The sequence below is a fragment of the Lethenteron reissneri genome, chromosome 54, assembly GCF_015708825.2.
Source record: "Lethenteron reissneri isolate LAM-NWPU_2019-01 chromosome 54, ASM1570882v1, whole genome shotgun sequence".
Classification (NCBI taxonomy): domain Eukaryota; kingdom Metazoa; phylum Chordata; class Hyperoartia; order Petromyzontiformes; family Petromyzontidae; genus Lethenteron; species Lethenteron reissneri.
Genome location: NC_083832.1, coordinates 9166094 through 9187269, shown reverse-complemented (window position 1 = coordinate 9187269; position 21176 = coordinate 9166094). Strand labels below are relative to the sequence as shown.

Sequence of the window (21176 nt, the reverse complement as noted above, 5' to 3'; positions counted from 1 at the left end):
AAAAAGAATTAAATTTACATTAAAAATAAGAAATTGAAAATAATAAAAAGCAAAAAACCCACGACGTTTCGATCGCAACACAAGCGGTCTTCACCAGGCGGAGAGAACAGAGGGGGCAAGCCTCCAAATGCAACTGCTTCTAAGGGTTTCCAAAGTGAGAGAGTGGGCAGGGGACGAGAGCTGGGAGGAGGAGGAGGAGGAGGAGAGGCTGCGCCAGTCAGCCAGTGACAATGTCGGAGCAGACACTAGGGGAGCAGCTGGGAGGGGGAGAGATGAGCGGCGTGAGTCAGCCGGTGGTAATGTAGTGTCGTGTGCAACTTGAAACAATCGATTTACAAACCGCGTGATATTAGTCTTTCCCTCTGTTTTTGCGAGTGTACAAATGCACTCCTCGAATGGTGAGTGTGACTTGTGAACGCGGTGTGGCCTTAGGTGTGCTCTCGTTTGGTTTTCCCCCCTTCAAAGCAAAATGCAGAAGCCATGGCCCCAAGCCAGCATGTGGGTCTTGTCTCTTTGGATGTCTCTGCTGTTCTCACCCCACCACTGCCCACGTTCTCTGGGGTCATGCAGGTGGAATTGGATTGTTTATCCTGTGACTCGCTTAAAGAGCTTTTTAATGCAAGCCAACACGAGTGATTGCCAGTCAAAATTTTTTTGGAGCCTGACTTTGAATGCTTGTTATTTTATTTTGTTGGTTACGTTATAGAATGAAAAACTAGAAATGTAATGGTGATGTGGACAGATTTAAGTGTTCAAACAATCACATAGCCATTAATTTATTATGGCGTGCATGAAAGGGCCTGCAGATGTTAATGTATTCAACGTATGAAATGTCAAATGCATTGCATCATGGATTCTTTTGGGTAATTATGTTCTAACTGAGCTCTCATGGAACTGCCATTAAAAAAACAGATTGTTTATTTCACGATTTTTTGGTTCATTGGAGATTACAAAGAACAAATCTATTGAGTAATTTAATTGGACAATATCTCCGGTAGGAACTGAACTGCACATGACTGTCTGTAACGGTCTGAACGGTGTGTTCCCCAGTCCCACTTTGTCTGCATGACCTGAGTGTAAGGACAGCCTGTAGAACTTCTCCATGCGTAACCGTTATAGTGGTGACATTGTTAGTTGTACTTTCGTACATCTTAACACGAGGATATTTTCAGTTTTTTTATGGCAGGCAATATGTTACCTATTAATATAATTACGGTGATCATTATGTGTTATAACATATCTAGTTTTGGGTTATGGACTTTGCCCAATTTCCATTATCTGTGACAGGATACAAGCATGGGGGATAAATGACTTGGTTCACTCTGTTTAATTGATAGGCTTTCGTGACCAATATTATTTATAATAAAGGTTTTTGTAATAGATCGTGTAAGTATAAATGTCTTGTAACCCTCCACCACCCAACACAGCCAGTAAAGTTGTGGATGCTGGATGTAGTTACCAGCGAAATGTCGAACTACTCAAATTGTAAATGTTGTGGATTTACTCTCCAACACACTGGTGGGCTGAAGTAGTAACTAACGCCAGTTTTTCCCTCCTTGTTGCCAGATAAAATGGTAAAAAAACAATTATCATATTTTTTACTGGCAAATGAGGTTCCAATGGTGTAAATGCTTACCCCAAGCTCTCAACTCTGACGGTGCATTGTCTTTGAGTTGTGCGCCTTTTGGCGTCATCTGGTCCAACACCATGTGAGACTAGGCTCTAAGGAAAGCTGTCTCGGGTGTGGACCAATCAACTTCAAGGACAGTGCATACATTATCAGAGTTATGTTTTTTGTTTGCATTATGACTGCAGGTATTGTGGTCATTGCAAACGTGGCCAGGTCGCTTCTGAAAAATATCTGTATAGCTCAGTGAGCCTTACCTGGTAAAATTAAAATAGCAGTCATTGTCGTATTTAATCATTGTTACGGATGAAATGTGCATTACAAATGTGAATTACCGTCATGACATTTCATGGCACTGGAGCCATTGTGTTCGCTCGCTGAATCTCTAACACTCGGCCTGCGTTGCCCCCAGGCGAGCGCTGCCCAGCTGAGCGCCAGCGATGCCTCCATGACCCCCGCTCGACTCGCGACGTCGAGCGGCGTCGCTACCGCCGCGGGGCAGGACACTCCGGTGCAGTGCGCCGTTGGACTCGCCGACCCGGCTCTTCGGCCGCACTGCCCCTCATCGCACCCTCCTCCTCCGCTGCCGCTGCCGCCACCGGCCACCGACACCGGCCAACTTCATTGGATGCCGTCGGTTCCTCGAACTGCGCAGACTATGCAAGCGCCACTCGCAGATCAACTGATGGTCTCTATTGACACGCAGACGCAGGTGAACAATTTGTTTGTCAGTGCACTGTTGGATGAAGGCCTCCCCATGCCGTGTTGCTCATTGGAATTGTTTGACCGTACTTCACTACCGTGGTCAGTTGGAGTAGGTGAAGGGTTGACTGCAGAACTGGTTCAGGTGTCCTCTCATTACTTATGTTCGCCATGACCTCCTAGAATCAGCGTGCGAATCACTGTGCCACTGCTTCACCCCAGAGGTGTTTAATGACGAATGTTGTCAGTGTTTTTTTCATTTGCTTTGTTACAGTTATAATAAGCAATTGTTATAAAATATGCACCATTTTATAGAATGTCTGCAATGGTTGTGCTGCTGGTCACTCTAATAGAAAAGTAGAATTTTGATAATTCGCGCAGGTCTGCTGATGACGTTAAGAAGTGCCCAATGCTGTTTTCAATGTGGGTAGAGACTTGACTTTTGACTTTACTTACCCATATGCAAAATGTGGGTTGGTGATGGCAGACAGCATAGATATTTGTTATGCATGATGGTTACCCATCCAAACCCTGCTTAGATTTCAAGATGTGATAGGATTGATTTCTGTATAGGCCTCGTGCGTATATATGAATATAAGTGTCAAGAGCACATGCATTTGTGTGTGTCGATTCATTGGACAAAATTACTGACCGTTTGTTTCACCACAAAAATGTCGTTGCTGCTTGCGATCTGCCCACAGACCGTGATTTCACCTTCGCTGCCAACGGCTCTCGAAGTCTGCCCTGAGATTCAGTCAAAAGCGACTGCTGGCATCGATCCTGCATCCGCCGTTGGCACGGGAGGTGTGGCGCCTCCTGAGACGATGCAGTTTCGTGACACAACTCTGGACGTCCCCGTGCAGAGCGCGACGGACGTGGCGCCCTCATACCCCATGCCGAGTGGTCAGGAGCACGACCCCACACGGAGCCTTCCCGCCCAGCCTCAACGACAGGTACAAGAAGAGGTACGTTTGCACAGAGGTTGAATCGACTCGCATTTATTCTTAGGGGCGTGCCACTGGTAGCGAGATGTTAACTACCTCGTCGGGTATGAAGGAGGTCGTGGGTTCGATCCCGACCCTGCCGCCTGTTGTATATTTTGAGTTGCATGTATCTCTCTCGCCGTGGTCGCGTGGATTTTTTTCCTGGTCGTCCGGTTTTTCCCTCATTTATATGCGTTTTATAGGTTAGATGGCTGATACAAATTTCCACGTGATGAGCCACTTCGTTCAGCTATCATTTGTGGCCAGGTTGCTTCTGAATAAGAGCTGTATAACTCAGTGGGACTTACCTGGTAAAATGAAAAAATTGTTGAGTTTAATAGTTTAGTTTATGATACTAACCGTGTCATTGTAAGAAATGTCTCCTTGATCTTTTTGGGCAACGTTCGCTTTTAATGATATTCATGCGTCATGATGTATTCCAGCCTTTACCGAACTTTACAGAAGAGCATATTCAATTTGGATGTGCCGTGACTTTTTTTGCCGGTGTCGGAAAGCTTGTCCATTCAATCAAACTGATGTGATGCATCTGTCATGTTCTTGACCGTATTGCCACGTTTTGTTCAATGACATTTCGCTGAAAGTCTGGCCTTTGTGTGAATTTCTGCTTGTTAATTACGTGAGTCATCGGCTATTCATCTCTTTCGGATATTAACATCACTATGTTATTGCTTTGGGGTAGTGTACGTGGCATTAACTCACTGAGCTTGATCAATTAATAAAATCCCATCAAACCTTTGGTTGTTATTTGGAAAGAGAGCCAGGGATTATAGGATTATATTCGTATGCTTTTATTGGTTTATACGAAATGAATATACCTACGAAATAACATCCACAAAATAACTGGTGGCAATGCATTTTCATAGGTGTCCAACTCTGGTGTCGATAACCCAAGTGAAATGAATGAAGCACAGATCGCCCAAGGATTAACCATGAACGAGAGGTAAGCATGTGATTTGTAATTATTTTTCCCAAAAGTGGATCCACATTTGTTTGTGGCTGCCATTGTCTGCACACGTTCAGCTTAATCCCTGAGACTGCTTTAACATGATTATACATTTTTTTTGTGTTGTGGAAATTCCACGCGTAATTAGAATTTTCACACAAGTCACAGTTTTAAATTATACACGGTCACATTAAGCAGCATGCACAGATTGCAAATGAAATTCTTTTTGCATGCAATCTTTCTTTTTTTTTGCGTATCGTTTATCTTACCACATGAGAAATGTATGAATTGGAGTGCATCGCATAAAATGTTTTAATATTTCACCAATGTTTATTAATAACACAGATAGCATTTGTTACGGATGTAAGAATTCGATCCCTGCTATCAGGGTTTCACTCTTGAGTCATGCCTAACATCAGTGGTGAGCGATATCTGAACCGTGTCTTGAGGGAGGGGGGGGGGGGGACCCCCTTTCAGAACCAGAATCAGAATATTTACTCATGCTGGAGGAATCCAATGAGCTATTATACAGCTCTTTTTTACAGATGTCCAGTAAGACCCTCACTGACCAGCTTGGTGCATTTATGGTCAAACAAACCCCACGACCAACAAAGGGTGGCTCGGCCTTAATTTCATCCAGTCGTGGATTAAGAAAAGGCTGTCGTCGGTATTAACCATCAATGCAATCTCAAACGGATAAACACACCACTGCACGTGAATAGTATCGCGCTCTCAAAGCCTTTTCCGGCCCTCTCTTGTTGTGTGTTCTCCTCCAGCATGACCTCCGACGCCACGTCAGCCAAAGAGCTGAGCGAGAACGAGGCGACGGGCGGAAGCAGCAGAGCGGACGGCAGACACTCGAGGAAAATTCGCAGGTCCAATCGCAAGTCCCGGCAGGAAAAGTCTGTCAAGCCACGCGTCACCATTCTCAATGTGAGATGAAGGAGGAAGGGTTCTATTAAAAGTTCCGTACCCGTATGTGACCAGCTGCTGTTGTGTATTTTAAGTTGTACACCTCGTTACCCGTTGCTATGAAGTTATATTCCATTGATTACGTTTCCTTCTCGATTTAAAGCTTTCGTGACTGCAGGGATTCATCTTCTTGGTTCTTTCGGTAAAGTCACGTAGAAGGGAAGTAATAAAATAATAAAAATAAAACATAATAAAATAATTCTCACGACGCTTCGGCTACAACATAATAAAATAATTCTCACGACGTTTCGGCCACAACGCAAGCAGCCGTCTTCAGGTGAAGAATGAGACACTGCCAAGCTTGGAGCTTATATATAAGCTGGGTTGGAGGTGGAAGAAGAGCGCCTTAACAAAGGCGTGCACATTATTTTTGTTAAGGCGCTCTTCTTCCACCTCCAACCCAGCTTATATATAAGCTCCAAGCTTGGCAGTGTCTCATTCTTCACCTGAAGACGGCTGCTTGCGTTGTAGCCGAAACGTCGTGAGAATTATATTATTTTATTATGTTTTATTATTTTATTACTTCCCTTCTACGTGACTTTACCGAAAGAACCAAGAAAATATGTTTCCTTCCTCTCTTAAACTGATCTTCCTCTCCTATTGTGTAGGATTTTGAGATAAGATTGAATGCAGAGGCTTTCTATGTTGCTATGTTTGCATGTATTATATGCACACACGTTTAAATTGTCATTAATTCTTAAAGATGATCCATGGTTATGATGATGGCAGTCCCAACTGCTGAGCTCTATATTAAATGTATTTGTGTTCATTAGATAGAATTTGTATGCTCTTGTTTATACGGTGATTTATTTGTCATGGGAATTGGTTCCATATTGAAAATGACTGAAGCGGTTAAGCAGATGTTTACACTTAAAGCTCTGAGATACAGTGCTTTATACAGCTCACGTACCTTAGGTGTAGCCACAGGTGAAATGTGTCACACCGTGGGTGTGTTTGCAGTTAACAATGTATCATTCTGCATCCGAGAATGGCTTCGGAAGACGTTACAGAATTACTTCTGAAATAACTTCAAATTAGGCCTCCTTATCAACTCTAAATATCGAACTTCAAGGCTCATAGCTGGAATTATCCAAATAAAGTGAAGGAAAAAAAATACTTAACGTGATGTTTTTGTTCAGTCATCTCGGGCTGACACAATAAACTCACTACACTCGAGAACTTGATCGGATTCGAGCCCAGGATTTCAATGCTGCCAGCTCATTGCTGTAGCCCTTAAAACCAGCAGCTGGCCGTCTTACACGATGGCTTTTTTTTTAAATGGTTTGTCCTCTCCGCCCCCGCTTGCTTGGACTGTGGTTGTAAGCTGCTTTCTCACGCGCATTCTGCATTGTTTCGCTGAAGGTTTCAGAAGAGGGAGATAAGGTCGTTGAATGCCAAATGGAAACGCACAACCACAAGACGGTCACCTTTCAATTTGAGCCAGATTATGACGACCCAGAGGAGATTGCGGATTACATGGTATGCCATCTTAAATGCGGACACAATTTACCGTTAATGTGTAGACTTCGCACGCGGCAATTTGTCGCCCTCATCGCCTCACAGCGCGGTAATGTTTTCTAAATTTAATTAAGGGATGCGTCAGCATTACATTTCCTTCGGGCTTGTAAAATGTACATGATGAACATTAAATATGATCGTTGGGTTCTGTTTTCAACCTGTAGTTGTCAGTTGGTAAATGTTTTTGTGTCTCACGAAATAATATTTCTTGTATATGGTTAAATGCAGGGTATGCTGCTGCTGGGTTCATTTACTAGGCCCACAGGAAAACCTTTGTTCGTGAAAAAACTATTCCATATTCATATGTCACGTTACAAATAGGTAATTCTATTTCATACGATGTCGTAGGTGGTGAACAACTTCATACTGGATTCGGAAAAGGAGATTTTCACGGAGCAAATTAAAGATATTGTGGAGAAGGTTGACGAGATGAACATCTGGGCGGTGAACGACGGAGACTGCACGGAGAGTCTCGATGGCACCAATGCCGATGGGGAAAAAGAGCCCACCAAACATCAGTGCAAGGTAAATGCGCGCGCGGAACATGCAACCTCGCTCGAGCACACTGGCATCTTTTAATCGACACAACAGAATCGCGCTAGCAAGGCGAATTGCCGGTTTTGCTCTTGGCAAAATGTGTAATAGATTTTTTAAAAATTATTATTCAAGAGTTGACTCAGCAAATTGCACTGAACCTCTAAGAGCTGTCCTTGCAGTAAAAAAATTGGCATCTGTATGACATTTTTTTGCAGCATTCGTCAATGAAGACTCCGGGTTCACTTACCTGTGGTAAGCAAAACTTTGCTCTGGATAACCAGAATCAACGCAGCTGTTTACACGCTCATACAGAAGGAATCCCATGCACATCAACATTTCCTGACTCGTTAAATAGAAAACAACTACAGAATCACTTGTATTGCAAACATTGCTGTACCATCACAAAGTTAAAACCTAATCTCATTAAAAACTGAAGTTGTCCAAGTGTGGATCCAATCTTCTCCAGTTTGTTCCATTCCATGCCAAAGGTGAATCTATTGTCGGCTTTATTTTTGCAATTTTCTTTTCTGAATTCATTTCCATGCCTTAAAATAAGCTGTTGTTTTGCATTTCCTATCATTTATATATACATATTAAATTTGAGATTTTTTTTATTTTATCCAAAATAGATCTCGTAATACAGTTAATGTTTTTTTTACAAAGATACATCTTAGAGTAGGACACATAGGTTAACTATGTGTGATGAGCCCACGAATGCATATAGGTGTTTAATTTTCATTTTGTTATCTAATTATGAATAATCATATTGGTTATGAAAGCCTGCAATTAAAATAATAATTATTTCCATCTTTTTTATAATGTCTTTATTGAACCCGAAACCGCGATCATGACGGACAGCATAAAGTAAACATGCAGGATTTATTATTTGCATGTTAATGTCAGCCTTTATAGTCATGCCTAAATGGTCACATCTCACAGCTTAATATAATCCAAAACGAAAAGACAACCATGTTATTGGTGAATATCCAGTTTAACAAACGGCAACACGTTAGCAAATGAAATACATTAATCTGACACTTGGGGGCTAAGAGGCATTCACTAATTCAGAAGGCTTTCCAAAACCTGCGCATGCCGCATGATCCCATGAGGTGGTTTTTAATGACGCATATGGCTACAAGCATCCTTGTCTGCAAGGCATTCCGTGTAAATGCTTTATTTAACATTGGGAATATCAAATTAGCGCCGCAGCGAGCCTCGGCTCATGCTCTTTGTGAGTATACAATGAGTGTGTTTCTCATTTATTTTTGTTGTTGCTTCAAGGAGAAGCCACAAGACGCTCCACAGTCGTTCGCACGGGAGGCCGCAAGTTCATCGTGAGCCCAGTGCTTGAGAGTCAGCTGGAAGACATCGGCATTGAGACCGACTCGACAACAGATGTATTTCCCACAGAGCCCTGGGTACCTGAAGCTACAAATGAAAACAGTGAGTCATCGCTGACTCATTCATTCATCAGTATACCAGGGGGTGGTGAGTGAATCATGCTCCTATAATGATGTTGCTGCCCTACTGTTTTATGAAATATTGTCTCCAATTAAAAAATTGTCTATCTATCAGTCCGCAATGCTTCACTGTATTTCTCCAAGGTCGTACATTTGGACTCTGCTTTGAATGTTTTATTGGGAACAGTTATTGTTCATGTATTAAATTCATTTTGATGAAATTTGTATTAGTGTGTTAGCGTGCACGTGAGAGGCCACACACTCTTCTTCTGCTTTGAATATCAAAATAATGGAATCAATTACTGTTGACCTAGCTTCATGTTCAAGTTTCATCACTCTTTTTGCGTAATTTGATAGGCTTAACTAATTTTTTTAGAACTGATTTTTGTGTTTAGTTTGTTGTCCTTCCGCCTCACCTCCGATTAGCATAGTTGGCTCTGTACAGTGCTGAATACATTGTACGTACATATACATTCAGCAACATACAATTTAAATGTTGGTACGTGTGAAAAAAAAAACCCCAGGATTTGAAATTGAATTCGAGCAAATGACGAACAGCGACACTGCGTTCATCCTTGTTTTGTCACGCGTGCAGGAAGCGATGTCAGAGCGGGGCTGTCCAACTCGGACTCGGTCGTCAGCTTGAAACGGATGTTCGACGAGATGAGGAAGGGCTGCCAGCTGTCCGAGAGCCCCAGCACGGCACCGCCGACTTTCCAAGCCGGCCCCCCGCCCTTCCTCCTTCGCTCCAGCCCCTCCGTAGAAAATGACGCAGCACCGCACGAGCTTTTCATAAGCGTTCCCAGCGCCGTCTGCCGAGAGTCGATCGCGGACGGCGTGGCAGAAATGCCGTCGCCCGAAGTATGTGCCGCTCTGGCAGAGGGGGGTGGCGGCGGCGGCGGCGGTGTCGCGTCGGTTGCGTGCGGCGCTCCGGACCCGTCCCTCCCTGTAGCTCCTCCGCCGGCAGAGCAGCAGCACGCACGGCAGCACTCGAGCGCCCACGTGCAGGTTCCCATGTCCCTGGCCATTACTGTTTTGGAAGCCCCTTTCGCTGCACTGAATGCGACGCCCCTCTTAGCCGTGAGCTCCTCTGGCTTCGAGCCATCCCCGTCGCTTGAGCACCAGCCGTGCGCGTTGATGTTGGCCGTAACCCCGGGCAGCGCCACGTTGCCGTGCGCACCCGTGCAGCCGCCCCAGTCCGGGCTGCCGGTAGCGGCCGACTCCCCCATGGTCTCCCCAGGGAGCATCTCGTACTCGGCTGTCGCGGGCGACGCGCAGACGCACGTCGCTCAAGTGAACTCCCAGACCGTGGAGTCGCAGCAAATCAATAGCGAAGTGTCCACATCCACATCTGAGCCGGACACCCCCAAGGTGCCCACCCAGGCTGGTAATATTAAGGACTTGGATGAGAAGCTGAGGACCCTGTTTCAGGACTCGTGCAGTTCTAGCTCGTCCGTGTCGTCTGCGACGTACGGCGATGGCCAGAAAGATCTCGCGGCCAGCGTCTCGGAAACTTGCGGCGCTGATCAAGGCGGCGCAGAATCGCCGAGCAAAACCACGGGCCTCCCCCTCCCCGCCGCCGCCACTTCTGCCGCCGCCGCTAATGCCGCCGCCGCTAATGCCGCCGCCGTTACGCCAGCCGGCACGCCATCCTGCCAGCAGAACGCGACCCCGTTCCCGCATGCCGCACTCGGAAGTGTTGCCTTCCCTCCCGCCCTAGCGTCGGCAGAGGAGTCTCTTCTGCCTGCGCTTCCCGACCAAGCTTGCAACCGGCCCCCAACCCCACCGGCCTCGTCCCTTCCCAGTGGTGACCCTGCTGGATTGCCTTTCCTTCCTGCCTGCCGTCCCCGAGCTCATTCCCTTTCTCCGTACGCACCTGTAAGTTGGAGTTGAGCCGAATTAGTCGATTCCCTTTTCTTGATTATGCAGCTGGGCGGGTGGCTTACAAAGATTAGCACGTAGTAAAAGTGAGGGGGAGGCCCTTGTCCAATAGGATGCGGTAGCTTTGGAAGTAATGGAGAGTTTTGAGTATTTTTTAATACAGCAAATTCGATAAACAAAACATGTTATTGAATAGTGCTTCCCATTTGTAAACATGTTTTGTTAGAAAATTATTTTGTTGGGCAGAACACATTAATTTTATTCGTGCAATTAATGCACTCTGTTGAAATTTACTTACAATTTCAAAGTGAGATGAACTCAATTGGTGATATCAAAAGATCAATGTTACATTTTGTGGTTTATACATCGTAATTAGGTCTTGCTAAACTTATCTCTGTGGAGCTTTCTGTGTTTCAAGTACTAAAATAATTAACCTAATACTGAAATAATGAAAATATAATTCGATTTATTATATTGTGCAAACAATGTATAGCTTATTAACACGTAGGCTTTCGGGACCAATATTATTCATAATAGACGTTTTTGGGTTAGATCGCGTTATTTATAAATGTGTCGTAACCCTCCACCACCCGACACGGCCAATCAGTAAAAAAGTGTCACGTTGACAAAAGACAAATAGTTCACTACTTTAGCCCACCGGTGTGTTGAAGAGTGAATCCACAACATTTAAAAAATGTTGAGTACGACGTTTCGCTGGTAATTACATCCAGCATCATCGGGCAATTTGCCAGAATTCTGGCTAAAGTAGTGGAAAATTGCCTGATATTGCTGGATGTAATTACCAGCGAAACATCGTACTCAAAAATTGTAAATGTTGTGGATTCACTCTTCAACACACCGGTGGGCTGAAGTAGTGAACTATTTGTCTTTTGTCAACGTGACACTTTTTTACTGATTGGCCGTGTCGGGTGGTGGAACACATTTATAAATAACGCGATCTAACCCAAAAACGTTTATTATGAATGTATAGCTTGCACACACCTGCCATTTTAGTTCATTAAAATAATGCAAATATGCAATTAATGTTTATTTTTATGAAGCAGAAAAGAAATTCCACCAATATCAGAATCCGCCATGCCCTCTGTGCCTGTTTTTGAGACGCGCAAAATGTAAAAAGCAATGCAAATCATGACCATGCCAGTCTTGCGAGACTGAAGTGCAATTTTCTAAAAAACATGGCATGTCCTTGCATCCCAAGGACGTTCTGTTGATGCTGTAAATAAATCGGGCAGCTGATGACGTTCATGCGGCTGCTGCCTTCATTGCCCCAACAACACCAAAAAAATTATTGCAGCAGAGTGACACATTCTTGTATTTCGGCAGAAACCGGCTGAATAGAGCATTATGTGTGAATTTTTACTATGCATGTACATTTTTTTATTTTTCTCTCTTCCCTGGTTGGCCGAATCTTCTTTGTGGATGCTGCTGCTTGTTCTTTTTATAGCGTCCAGCCGATACGGCAGCGAAAGTGCTCTCTGTGACTGCACAATCGCACTGACAGGTTGGGCAGATTCAGAGGAGCTTGGCACAGCTGTGACGATACCGAAGCATTATGCCAACCACACCAGTGCCTTATCTTGCGTGTGATTGTTGTTGACAAGTCATGTGATCTCGGCTTGTTATTTGTTACGCTTTTTTTCCCCAGGACGAACTGCTAGCTGAACCCCTTTGACTGTTATATATTTTCACAGTTCGGTAATAGGTGATTTATGTTATAAATGACAAAAATGCAGCTAATACTTGACTGCTAAGATTTTCATAGCAGTGGGCAGGTTAACATTTATTTTAAAAATCATAAACTATAAGACAAGGTGGCTTTACAGTCAAGATATGTATCTGATTTCATATTGTGTGTGTATGTATTTTAAACTTCTCACACAATGCGTAATCAACCGTGTTAATCAGAGGTGCATGTGTATTAATATATTTAGTGATTTAAAACTTTATTTAGTTTTATCCACCGTTTAGCATAACAGCTTTGGGGCAGATGCTGTTAGCAAGCACCTATTAAGAACAGCGTGGCACCCAAGGGGCTATTGTGACCAGATCTACGTATTCCCATTCGTTGGGTCTTTCGGTAAAGCCACGTAGATAGAACAAATAATAAAAATATTAACTATCACGACGTTTCGATCGCAACACAAGCAAGACGATTGCTTGTGTTGCGATATTATTTGTATTATGTGTTCTAACTTACGTGGCTTTACCGAAAGACCCAAAGAATATGAATTCCTGCAGTCACGAAAGCTTTAAGTGAAGATTTAAGCATTTCCCAGTTGCCTTTTATCGCCCTGTTGTTGATGCTGACACGGGACATTACTCATTATGCTCAGTTGACCCAGGCACGACACAAACTAGGTTGATATTCCACAAGATATGGGTGTTAGGCACAGCGCGGATTGAATCTGCAACGCTTAAATCGTAGCACAATGCATTAACATCTCCGCCCTTGCTCACTTTACTTTAGTATATGTGATGCACTATCTTCATGGACGTAGGCACATTAAGAGCCAGTGTTTCAGTGGTATGAAAAAATGCACTAAGCGCTGACACAGACTAATGGTGTTTTTTTTCCATTTCAGTATTAGATTTCACACACTGATTGATACTGAATTGTGCACCAATACGTTTACGTGTTAAGCTTGGTCTCGTGCACAGAGTTGAAAATATTTAAATGTGATTTAAACAAATGGAAAGACATTATCAGTCATGTCTACTGTTTTAACAAAAATATGCTTCATGCGATCTTTGTCCTGTTGATATCTGCCTTGAACGGTGCCTATTATTTATTTCCAGGCTGTTGGTGTTGAATGTGGAGGTATTGGTCTGGATAATTTTCACAACGATTCAGTATTTCAGATAATGAAAGTAAGTGCATTTCTTCTTCCGTGTATATCAGGCTTTATTTTTATATGGATGTTTATGGGCGGTGAGAGTGTATGTTATTCGTAAGTTGGCTATACAAGGCAATGATTTTTCTTGCCAGAGAGAAACATTTGGTTTTCATATGTAATTGGAGTATAATACAGGGCTTGAATGTATCTGTTTAATATTGTTCCATTACCATTAAGAGATTACAGCTTATTGTGTGTTTATGATACATTATACAAAGTGGACTGCCGTATTGGAAGCTGCAGTTTGGGATTTTAGCACTTGCCCAGCGTGTGTAATATATTCCTTGCCGATGCCAGGTGTGCCTTAATATAGAACGGGCAAACATTTACTGCCAAGTGCAATTTGATTAACTCCAATGACCACACATCAGTTGGATACAAATTTGCCCAAGTGCACGCTAAGCAACTTTGCATGCCTGCACAGAGCTCCACATCCACACCGAGATGCACGGCAATGCCGTGAGTGTAATCTTGAGCGTGTGTTGGCATCGGCACACGGCCTCGTACGTCGCATGAGAATTATTCCTTCGAACGCCCAGTCCGTGCGAGGCCCTTGGAAATCCGTGTTAAACGAACTGATTGTCTCGGGTTTTGTTGCACAGTGGCGGCGGTACAAGGGCGAGATTCCCAAGCGAGTGCGGGCGTGCAGTTGCGCCCGTCTGAAGCTCGCTTCGACGAGCGCCTCCAACCCGTCGTCAAACTTGGGCGGTTTCAGGTATTTTGTTTCCTCCTCTGCGTCAATGGCCTTTGGCCGCGTGGTGATGTCTCGCCCTTGATCTTTTCCCCCGGGGACACTCGCCGAAAAGTGACGTTCGTCCGCGTTCAGAGTATTCGGCTGCTATAAATGGTCCACGTGATGGTAAGCCGCCACTTGGTTGAGCTATCGTTTGTGGCCAGGCCACTCCTGGAAAAGAGCTGTATAGCTCGGTAAATCTTCCCAGGTAAAGTGAAAAAAGTTGAGTGTCGTTTAGCATTGCTGTTAACGCAAATGCTAGTTGGTCAGCATTTTGACCCCAGGATCTCAAAACAGCTCTGATGTCAATGTCCACTTCCATTGGATATGCGTTTTTTTTTTCAAGACACAGGCAAAGCACAAACACTTCTTACCTTCTAGATGTGTGTATTGGCTGTGTCACCCGAGCTGCCTGACACGAGTTGAAATGCTTCGTTCATGAGATTAAAAATGTAAATGTTATGTCTGGACCAAAAGCGAGTTTTGACACTTTAACCTGGTCTGCCCGCGGAAGCAGTCTTCAAGTCACTCAGGTTAATACATGAATCACATTGAATGTCGATTGTATCTCTCACTGAAGTCTATTCTATAAATTTCGGATTTATATAGTGCCCTTTCCAGGGAAATCGACGGTCTTCAATGGTATAAACTTAGGACTAATAATTGGTTATTTGCTTGGGATAGCAGAATCCTACCCAAACATAAGCAACGTGTGCTTTTTTACGATCATTTCCCGCCAGCCAGCGAGAGAACAGACAGAGAAAGAGCAGGTGGAAGGAATTGCAGGGCCTGGAGTACAAACATGGGCCCTAGTGCCGTTTCTTGACCAGAACTGAGTCGTCTTTTGAATCACCGTGTATTCTTACACCATGTCCCCCTTTTCATAGGTCAGTGAAAATTAAGCCTAGAGTTCGCAATTTTCTGGCAGTGGTCTCATTGTGTATCATCGTCATCATTAATGGTTAAATTGACATCATTGGACAGACTGCACATATAATTTTAATAGCTATGCCAGAACTAAACTCGCAACCCCTTTAGGAGCAGAGGAAATGACCTGACATTAAGCTCGTCCTTATTTGATTGTCATCGTTATGCACCCATTAGTTGATTGATTCAATTGTTAGATTTTTTCACCCATGAATCGTTTTATTTATTGCTTACAATCTGCCGAGAGGGCTTTTGATTATTCCCTACGGTTTTGTTGAACCACACCGAGTGTTACCCTGGGACCCACAGTTTCCCCTGTGTGGACATTATCCATAACACCAGACATCGGAGCTGCATTTATTGAGTAGTAGCCGCACCTTACTGATGAGACTCAAGGCAAGTGGAAATAGGTTAAACTTTGCCCGATATAACTCGTTGCTGTCAAATATTGTTGCTAAAGAAGACCAGCGGATAATGCACTCAAACATCGTATTTGGGCAATGGAAGCAATATGTTACATGTTGATATATGTGTTTGATAAGTGTAGAAATCAACGACAGACAAAATTAACGTTTACTTTTACATGGCCATTACAACACATTTTGACCTCGGCGCTAATATGTTAGCTTACATTTTGGCTTACTCACTTGCAGCGGGGCGTTTAGTTTAAATAGTACACGACATAGTTTCTTAGAGATTAACCAATTCACCTTCATTATAATTGGTACCACTGCAGGTGATCCCAGTGGCAGTGGAAACACCGCAGGAAGTGCAAACCGGCACCAAGGCGACTGCGGACCCCTGGATCGCCGACAGTCGTTCCTTCCGTTGAAGAGATGGAAACGGGGCAAGTGCTGCGTAGACGCAGCGTGGACGAGCACACCGCCGCCGCTGACGGGAGCGGGAAGCTCGCTGCCGTTAGCGCGCAGATGGACGCGACCGCTGCCAAGGCCCCCGATTCCCACTCGGCAAACTCGGACCAGCGAGCAAATCGTCGCGCAGGCTTCGAGAATTCGGCGCCTTCTCCCGTGCCCACGAACTCGACGGCGTGCCACGCCGAGGAGCAGGATGACGGCATCGCCGCGGTGCTAGCGGCGACGACGGCCAGCCAGACGCCCTCGAAGAAGGGGGTGGTTTCATTCCAGCCGATGGTCTCCGTCATTCCGGAGCAGAGTGTACCCGGAGACAAGGATGACAATGATGAGATGTACGCAAGCCTCGAGCCTCGCTCTGCAAGGATGGTGGAGCACCCTTACCATGAAGCCAAGGAATCGTCCGACGAACAGCGGTCGCCCTATTTAAGCAGCGACTTGGACTCGGATCCCGATGAGGGAGACCTAAAGAAGGAGCTGCAGAAACTTCGAGAGAGGTGAGACTGCGTCGATGGTCGACTTGTCTTTTGGCGTGGTGGTTGTCCCCGCCAAGACCCCGAGCACAGACTGCGCAGTATCTTGCTCACTTGGAAGGCGGTGATCACAAATGCGGTGGATGATTAATTTAAAAGTAAATACCCTCCCACGTGAATGGTTTCATATTGCAGTGAAGTTTCCTGTTCATTACTGATGTAAATTGCGATGCTATTGTTTGTTGTTGTGCATTGGTTACATGAAGCACACCTTCAATAAAATAAAATTGGTGCACACCTGCAATAATATTTGAAGCAATCGCTTGCAAAACACATTCCTGCGGAGGGAGCTGGTAGGAACGTTGGGTTGCTCGGTCAATGCCCAGGGTCAACGGCGGCGTGGTGTATTCCGCAAATATGCTCGACTGTGAGGGCGGGCACAAGTCGGCGTGAGTAGGTTAAACGTTGAGTTTTATAAGGGCACCACGGGGTGACCAGCCCCACCCCACCCAGCCCCACCCCTCCCACCCCCCACCCAGCCCCACCCTCGCCACTCAGCCCCTCCCCACCCAGCCCCAGCCAGCCCCACCCTCCCTACCCAGCCCCTCTCCACCCTCCCCACCCAGCCCCTCCCCAACCTCCCCTCCCCACCCAGCCCCTCCCCTCCCCACCCAGCCCCTCCCTCCCCACTCAGCCCCTCCCTGCACAACGGACACAATAATCCCCTGTGGGCTGGTGTAACCAGGAGGTTCCTACCAGTATTATATTGTAGTGCAGAGTTCAAACTGTTGGGCCTGCGCAAGATCCGTAATCAATGCCTTGATGAACAATCAAACTATTATACTCTCTGGGTCTTTCGGTAAATCACGTCTATTATTTTTCTATATCCGTGACTTTACCGAAAGACCCATAGAGTATGAATTCCTGCAGTCACGAAAGCTTTAAGTCAAAATCAAACTATTGCTCTGCTCAAACAATGGGGTTGTGCTCATCTTTATTGACTGCTGTTGACCAATGGTGGATTTTGCACATTTCTATGGCAGGGGAAAGTTTGTGTGGAATAACCTTTATTTTCCTCATATTACTTGGTCCAAACAGTCATTGGTTACTGGATGGAAGGAACTGCGTTAACGTTTGTGCTCGCGCTTCCCTGTGGGCCCGCTGAACTCCCGGCAGCACACTCCCCTCAACAGACGGCCGGACAAAACAACTCCGTCGCTATGTAACCGAGCTCCGTCATTTACGAAGATCTTCCATCGGCCGAGTCATCGAGGGAGACACCCTTTGTGGGGGGGTGGTGTCCACGCTCTGGAGTTGCCATTGCTCTGGCAATGGTTCCTCTGTCCGGAATCCCCAAATCCTGGCATTGTCCGTCGGCGCCGCAAAGTCCCCCGCGCTCGCGCGTTGCCAAACGTCCGCGTCGGCGTCAAGCCACTACTCCCCCCCCCCCCCCCATCTCCCCCACCCCCCCTGCTTCTTTTCCATTCAACCCCCAGGCACATGAAGGAGCTGTCGGAGCTCCAGACGCAGCAGAGGAGGGAAATGGAGGAGCTTTACGAGCACCTCGGGCGACTCCCGCCCACCCCCGCGGGACTGCCGCAGCTGGTGCCACCTTCCGGCCGGCGGTGGCGCAACGGCAAGGGCGCGCGGACGGCCAGGGCCGGAAAATTGCCACCAGGAGGAGGCGGCGGAGGAGGAGGAGTAGGCAGAGGCGAGCAGGCGCAAGCCACCGCGCCGTCGCCTGCCAGTGGCGAGTGACACCCCCCCCTCCCCCCCAGTCCATTCCCATGCGCCTCTTCTTCTTCTGTTCCCCCTCCGTGTTAGTAGCCGTGAATAATTAACAATGTCCGGCTGAGTGTGGAAGTGCTTTGTCCATTGTAAGCGATAAATTGGAAAGATTTAGCTTCGCACGTAATTAAATATAGACGTTAATGCATTCTGAGTAATTAGGAAAGGCATCCATTACCGAGCCAGAATGATTTATAAGTCTGAGAGTGGGAGGATAATTTTTTTTTGTTAAATATACGTGCAAGGTTTTTATAAAGTGACCCTCTCGTTATTTGTTCCTTAAAAAAAATTGGGATAGTGCCGAAATGGAAAAAAAGGCAACAATCCAGAACACAAGCAACAGATGTTGATGTCTAGCAATTCATAGGAGTGGGTAGATTGACGGCGTTTAATGAGCTTTCAAATTGATGTCCCATTGATGTTAGCAGTAGGCGTCCAGAAAAACAAATTGTCGCTTTGCATGGGAAATTGTGGAAACGGTGTGTTTATTTGAGCCTTTCTTACACGGCTTCCCTTGGGAAAGAAACCGAGTTTTCCCGTGCAGAAGCCAAGCTTCCTTTACAAAAACAAACATATTTTCTCTCATTAGTTGTGACGTGCTCTAATCAGCTGTTTCTGCAATTTTAACTTCCACTCGTGTGTTTTGTACTCACTGTGTACGAATCAACGTGGTCACGTTTCGTGCGTGTTTTGAGAATCAACCATAGAATACGGGAATATATGATTTGGTAATTTAAATATAGTAGGCCCCATGTCTTCTCCTCCAATTGTGTCGATCACAGGAGGACTTAGCCTGGCAGATGGGTGAGGCGAGCATCCTACATTGGTGTGTGTGTGTAATAGAAATATATAATAATAAGTGTTTGCGTTTGGAAGGAATCGCTTTACTTCACCACGCTGGTCAGTCCGGGTCCGGGAAGGGTGAGTAGCATAGACATGGCAACAAATGTCTAGCACAACATTGGGGTTTTGCTCTACCATCTGCTGCTCACAGTTTATACCCACAGCCTATGACGGCCGTTACGCATGCCATCTAAGCACTATCCAAGCTCGAAAAAACCTGATTAGCTTCCGAAGTCTGACGAGAACAGGACGCATTCCGGGTGATTATGACCATAGGCAGTCTACGCACAACAGTTCTTGGGGAGGAAAGTAAAAAAACCCTCCAGTGTGCGACTGCGGTCATCCAGAACAGACGGTACAACGTGTAAACGACGCATTGCCCCGATCCGCAAATGCGAAGGAGACATCGAAGCGATGACACACTCCGCTCCTCCTGATCCGGTCATCTGACTCGACCACCTGAATGTAAAATTGTAGTTGTAGCTCTGCATCTGCCGTACGACAGGAAGAAGAAGAAGTCCTCGGTGGTCTCCGGCGGATGGGGGGGTGAGGGGGTCTGTCGCTTCGATCGACGACGGACGACGACTGACAATCGTTTGCGACCGCAGGTGCGACCGGGCCCTCCTCTGCGTGCGGCACGGCGGGCACTTGGCTGGTGGACGCCGTCACCAGCCCGCTGGCGGCGGCACGGCCGGAGCTGAGCACGTGCCCCGCGGGAGTGCAGACCAAGCAGCCCAAGGCGCTGAGGCCCGCAGCGGCCGCTGCTGCCCCCGAGCAGGAGTGCGTGCAGAACGCCGTGCTCGGTGACGCATCGTTTTCGGGTCACGGTGGCAGCAGCCAAGGTAGGGAACCGCTGATCCTAAGGCACCAAGTAGCCTTCTTTTATTTGCTCGCGATGTTTTATGCGTTTTTGTATTGCTTTTGTGTTTTTTAAACGGCCGGTGGGGGTGGGGGGTGGGGCAGTGGTTTTTGGCCAAAAGGAGAAGGTGACGTGTATTTAATTAAATCTGCTACGTTTGGGTTAAGTCCATCTTGTTTTTGGACATGGCGTTGGACTTTTTCCATTGTTTCTGTGGGGACGATTGTTACGACTGTGTGTTTAACTTGAAAAGTTGCTTGATTTGCTGAACAAGTGCGCTTCGATGTTAAATCGCAATTTCTTCAAAGCACTTTATGTAGAACGGTTGTTTTACGCGAAAATAATGCTGACAACTTTGCGTTTACGGTATAGTGGTCTCATAATTGAGTAAAGAAAAAGTAAAAATGTTCTACTTTTGTAATATTTGAACACCAGGGTTCGTTGTATCGCCTTTTTATTACTAATGTTATGAATCAATGTTGCGACACTTGTACCAAACACTGAATACTGCCTCGTTTTTGCACTGTAATAACCGTTCGAGTAATAAAAGATACATAAAATAGCTCTCAAGCCTGTGAAAGTATAGTTTACAAAAAAAAGAACAAAGTGTCTCGGATGGTCGGGACATGCGCTCGCTCGCCACGCCGGGGGAGTCGCATGAGTCACGCCGTTCTTTCCGACGTCCGCACCTTTTGTGCACAGTTCCGCTGATTGAATATTTATCATTTGTTCTTAAGAGTCGCATTACCTCTCTCTTGGCTGCACCCGACACCAGGGCGCTACGCGAGCAACGTCGGCCTGGCTCATGAGTGCCGCTGTCGCGACGTCCAGTGGTACTCTGACGCAGTGAGGCATTGGCGTTCCTTCCCCGGTGACGAAACCGCGTTCGCTGTCGCTTCGGCGTGCTGTCGTTTGGAGCGTGTACCGTTTGTCATTAACAACTTGACCTGTGAGAGTGTCTTCCTTCGTTTCCTTCCCCCCTCTTTTGTCTTACCTTCACCTGTAGGTTGGACACTTTTCCGCAAACCCTCCGAGAAAGTCGCCAATAAATCTAGTAGCAAACCTCGTACCAGATTCATCAGTGGATCCATGTCCTGGTCTATCTGTAATTGTTCTTCGTCT

The 21176-nt window shown here is 45.9% G+C and overlaps 1 protein-coding gene across 1 annotated transcript in view; it reads left to right on the top strand.

Moving 5' to 3' along the window:
* The window catches only part of LOC133356392 (uncharacterized), a 76210-nt gene that overhangs the window by 46381 nt on the left and 8653 nt on the right, over positions 1-21176 (top strand). Inside the window, 17 exon segments of the mRNA XM_061573895.1 lie at positions 2040-2339; positions 3031-3294; positions 4197-4273; positions 5053-5209; positions 6611-6727; positions 7115-7291; positions 7519-7555; positions 8585-8746; positions 9359-10641; positions 13462-13495; positions 13498-13533; positions 14162-14274; positions 15956-16018; positions 16020-16588; positions 18061-18314; positions 19804-20037; positions 21061-21159. Of these exon segments, the coding sequence (XP_061429879.1) occupies positions 2040-2339; positions 3031-3294; positions 4197-4273; positions 5053-5209; positions 6611-6727; positions 7115-7291; positions 7519-7555; positions 8585-8746; positions 9359-10641; positions 13462-13495; positions 13498-13533; positions 14162-14274; positions 15956-16018; positions 16020-16588; positions 18061-18314; positions 19804-20037; positions 21061-21159 (3976 nt within the window).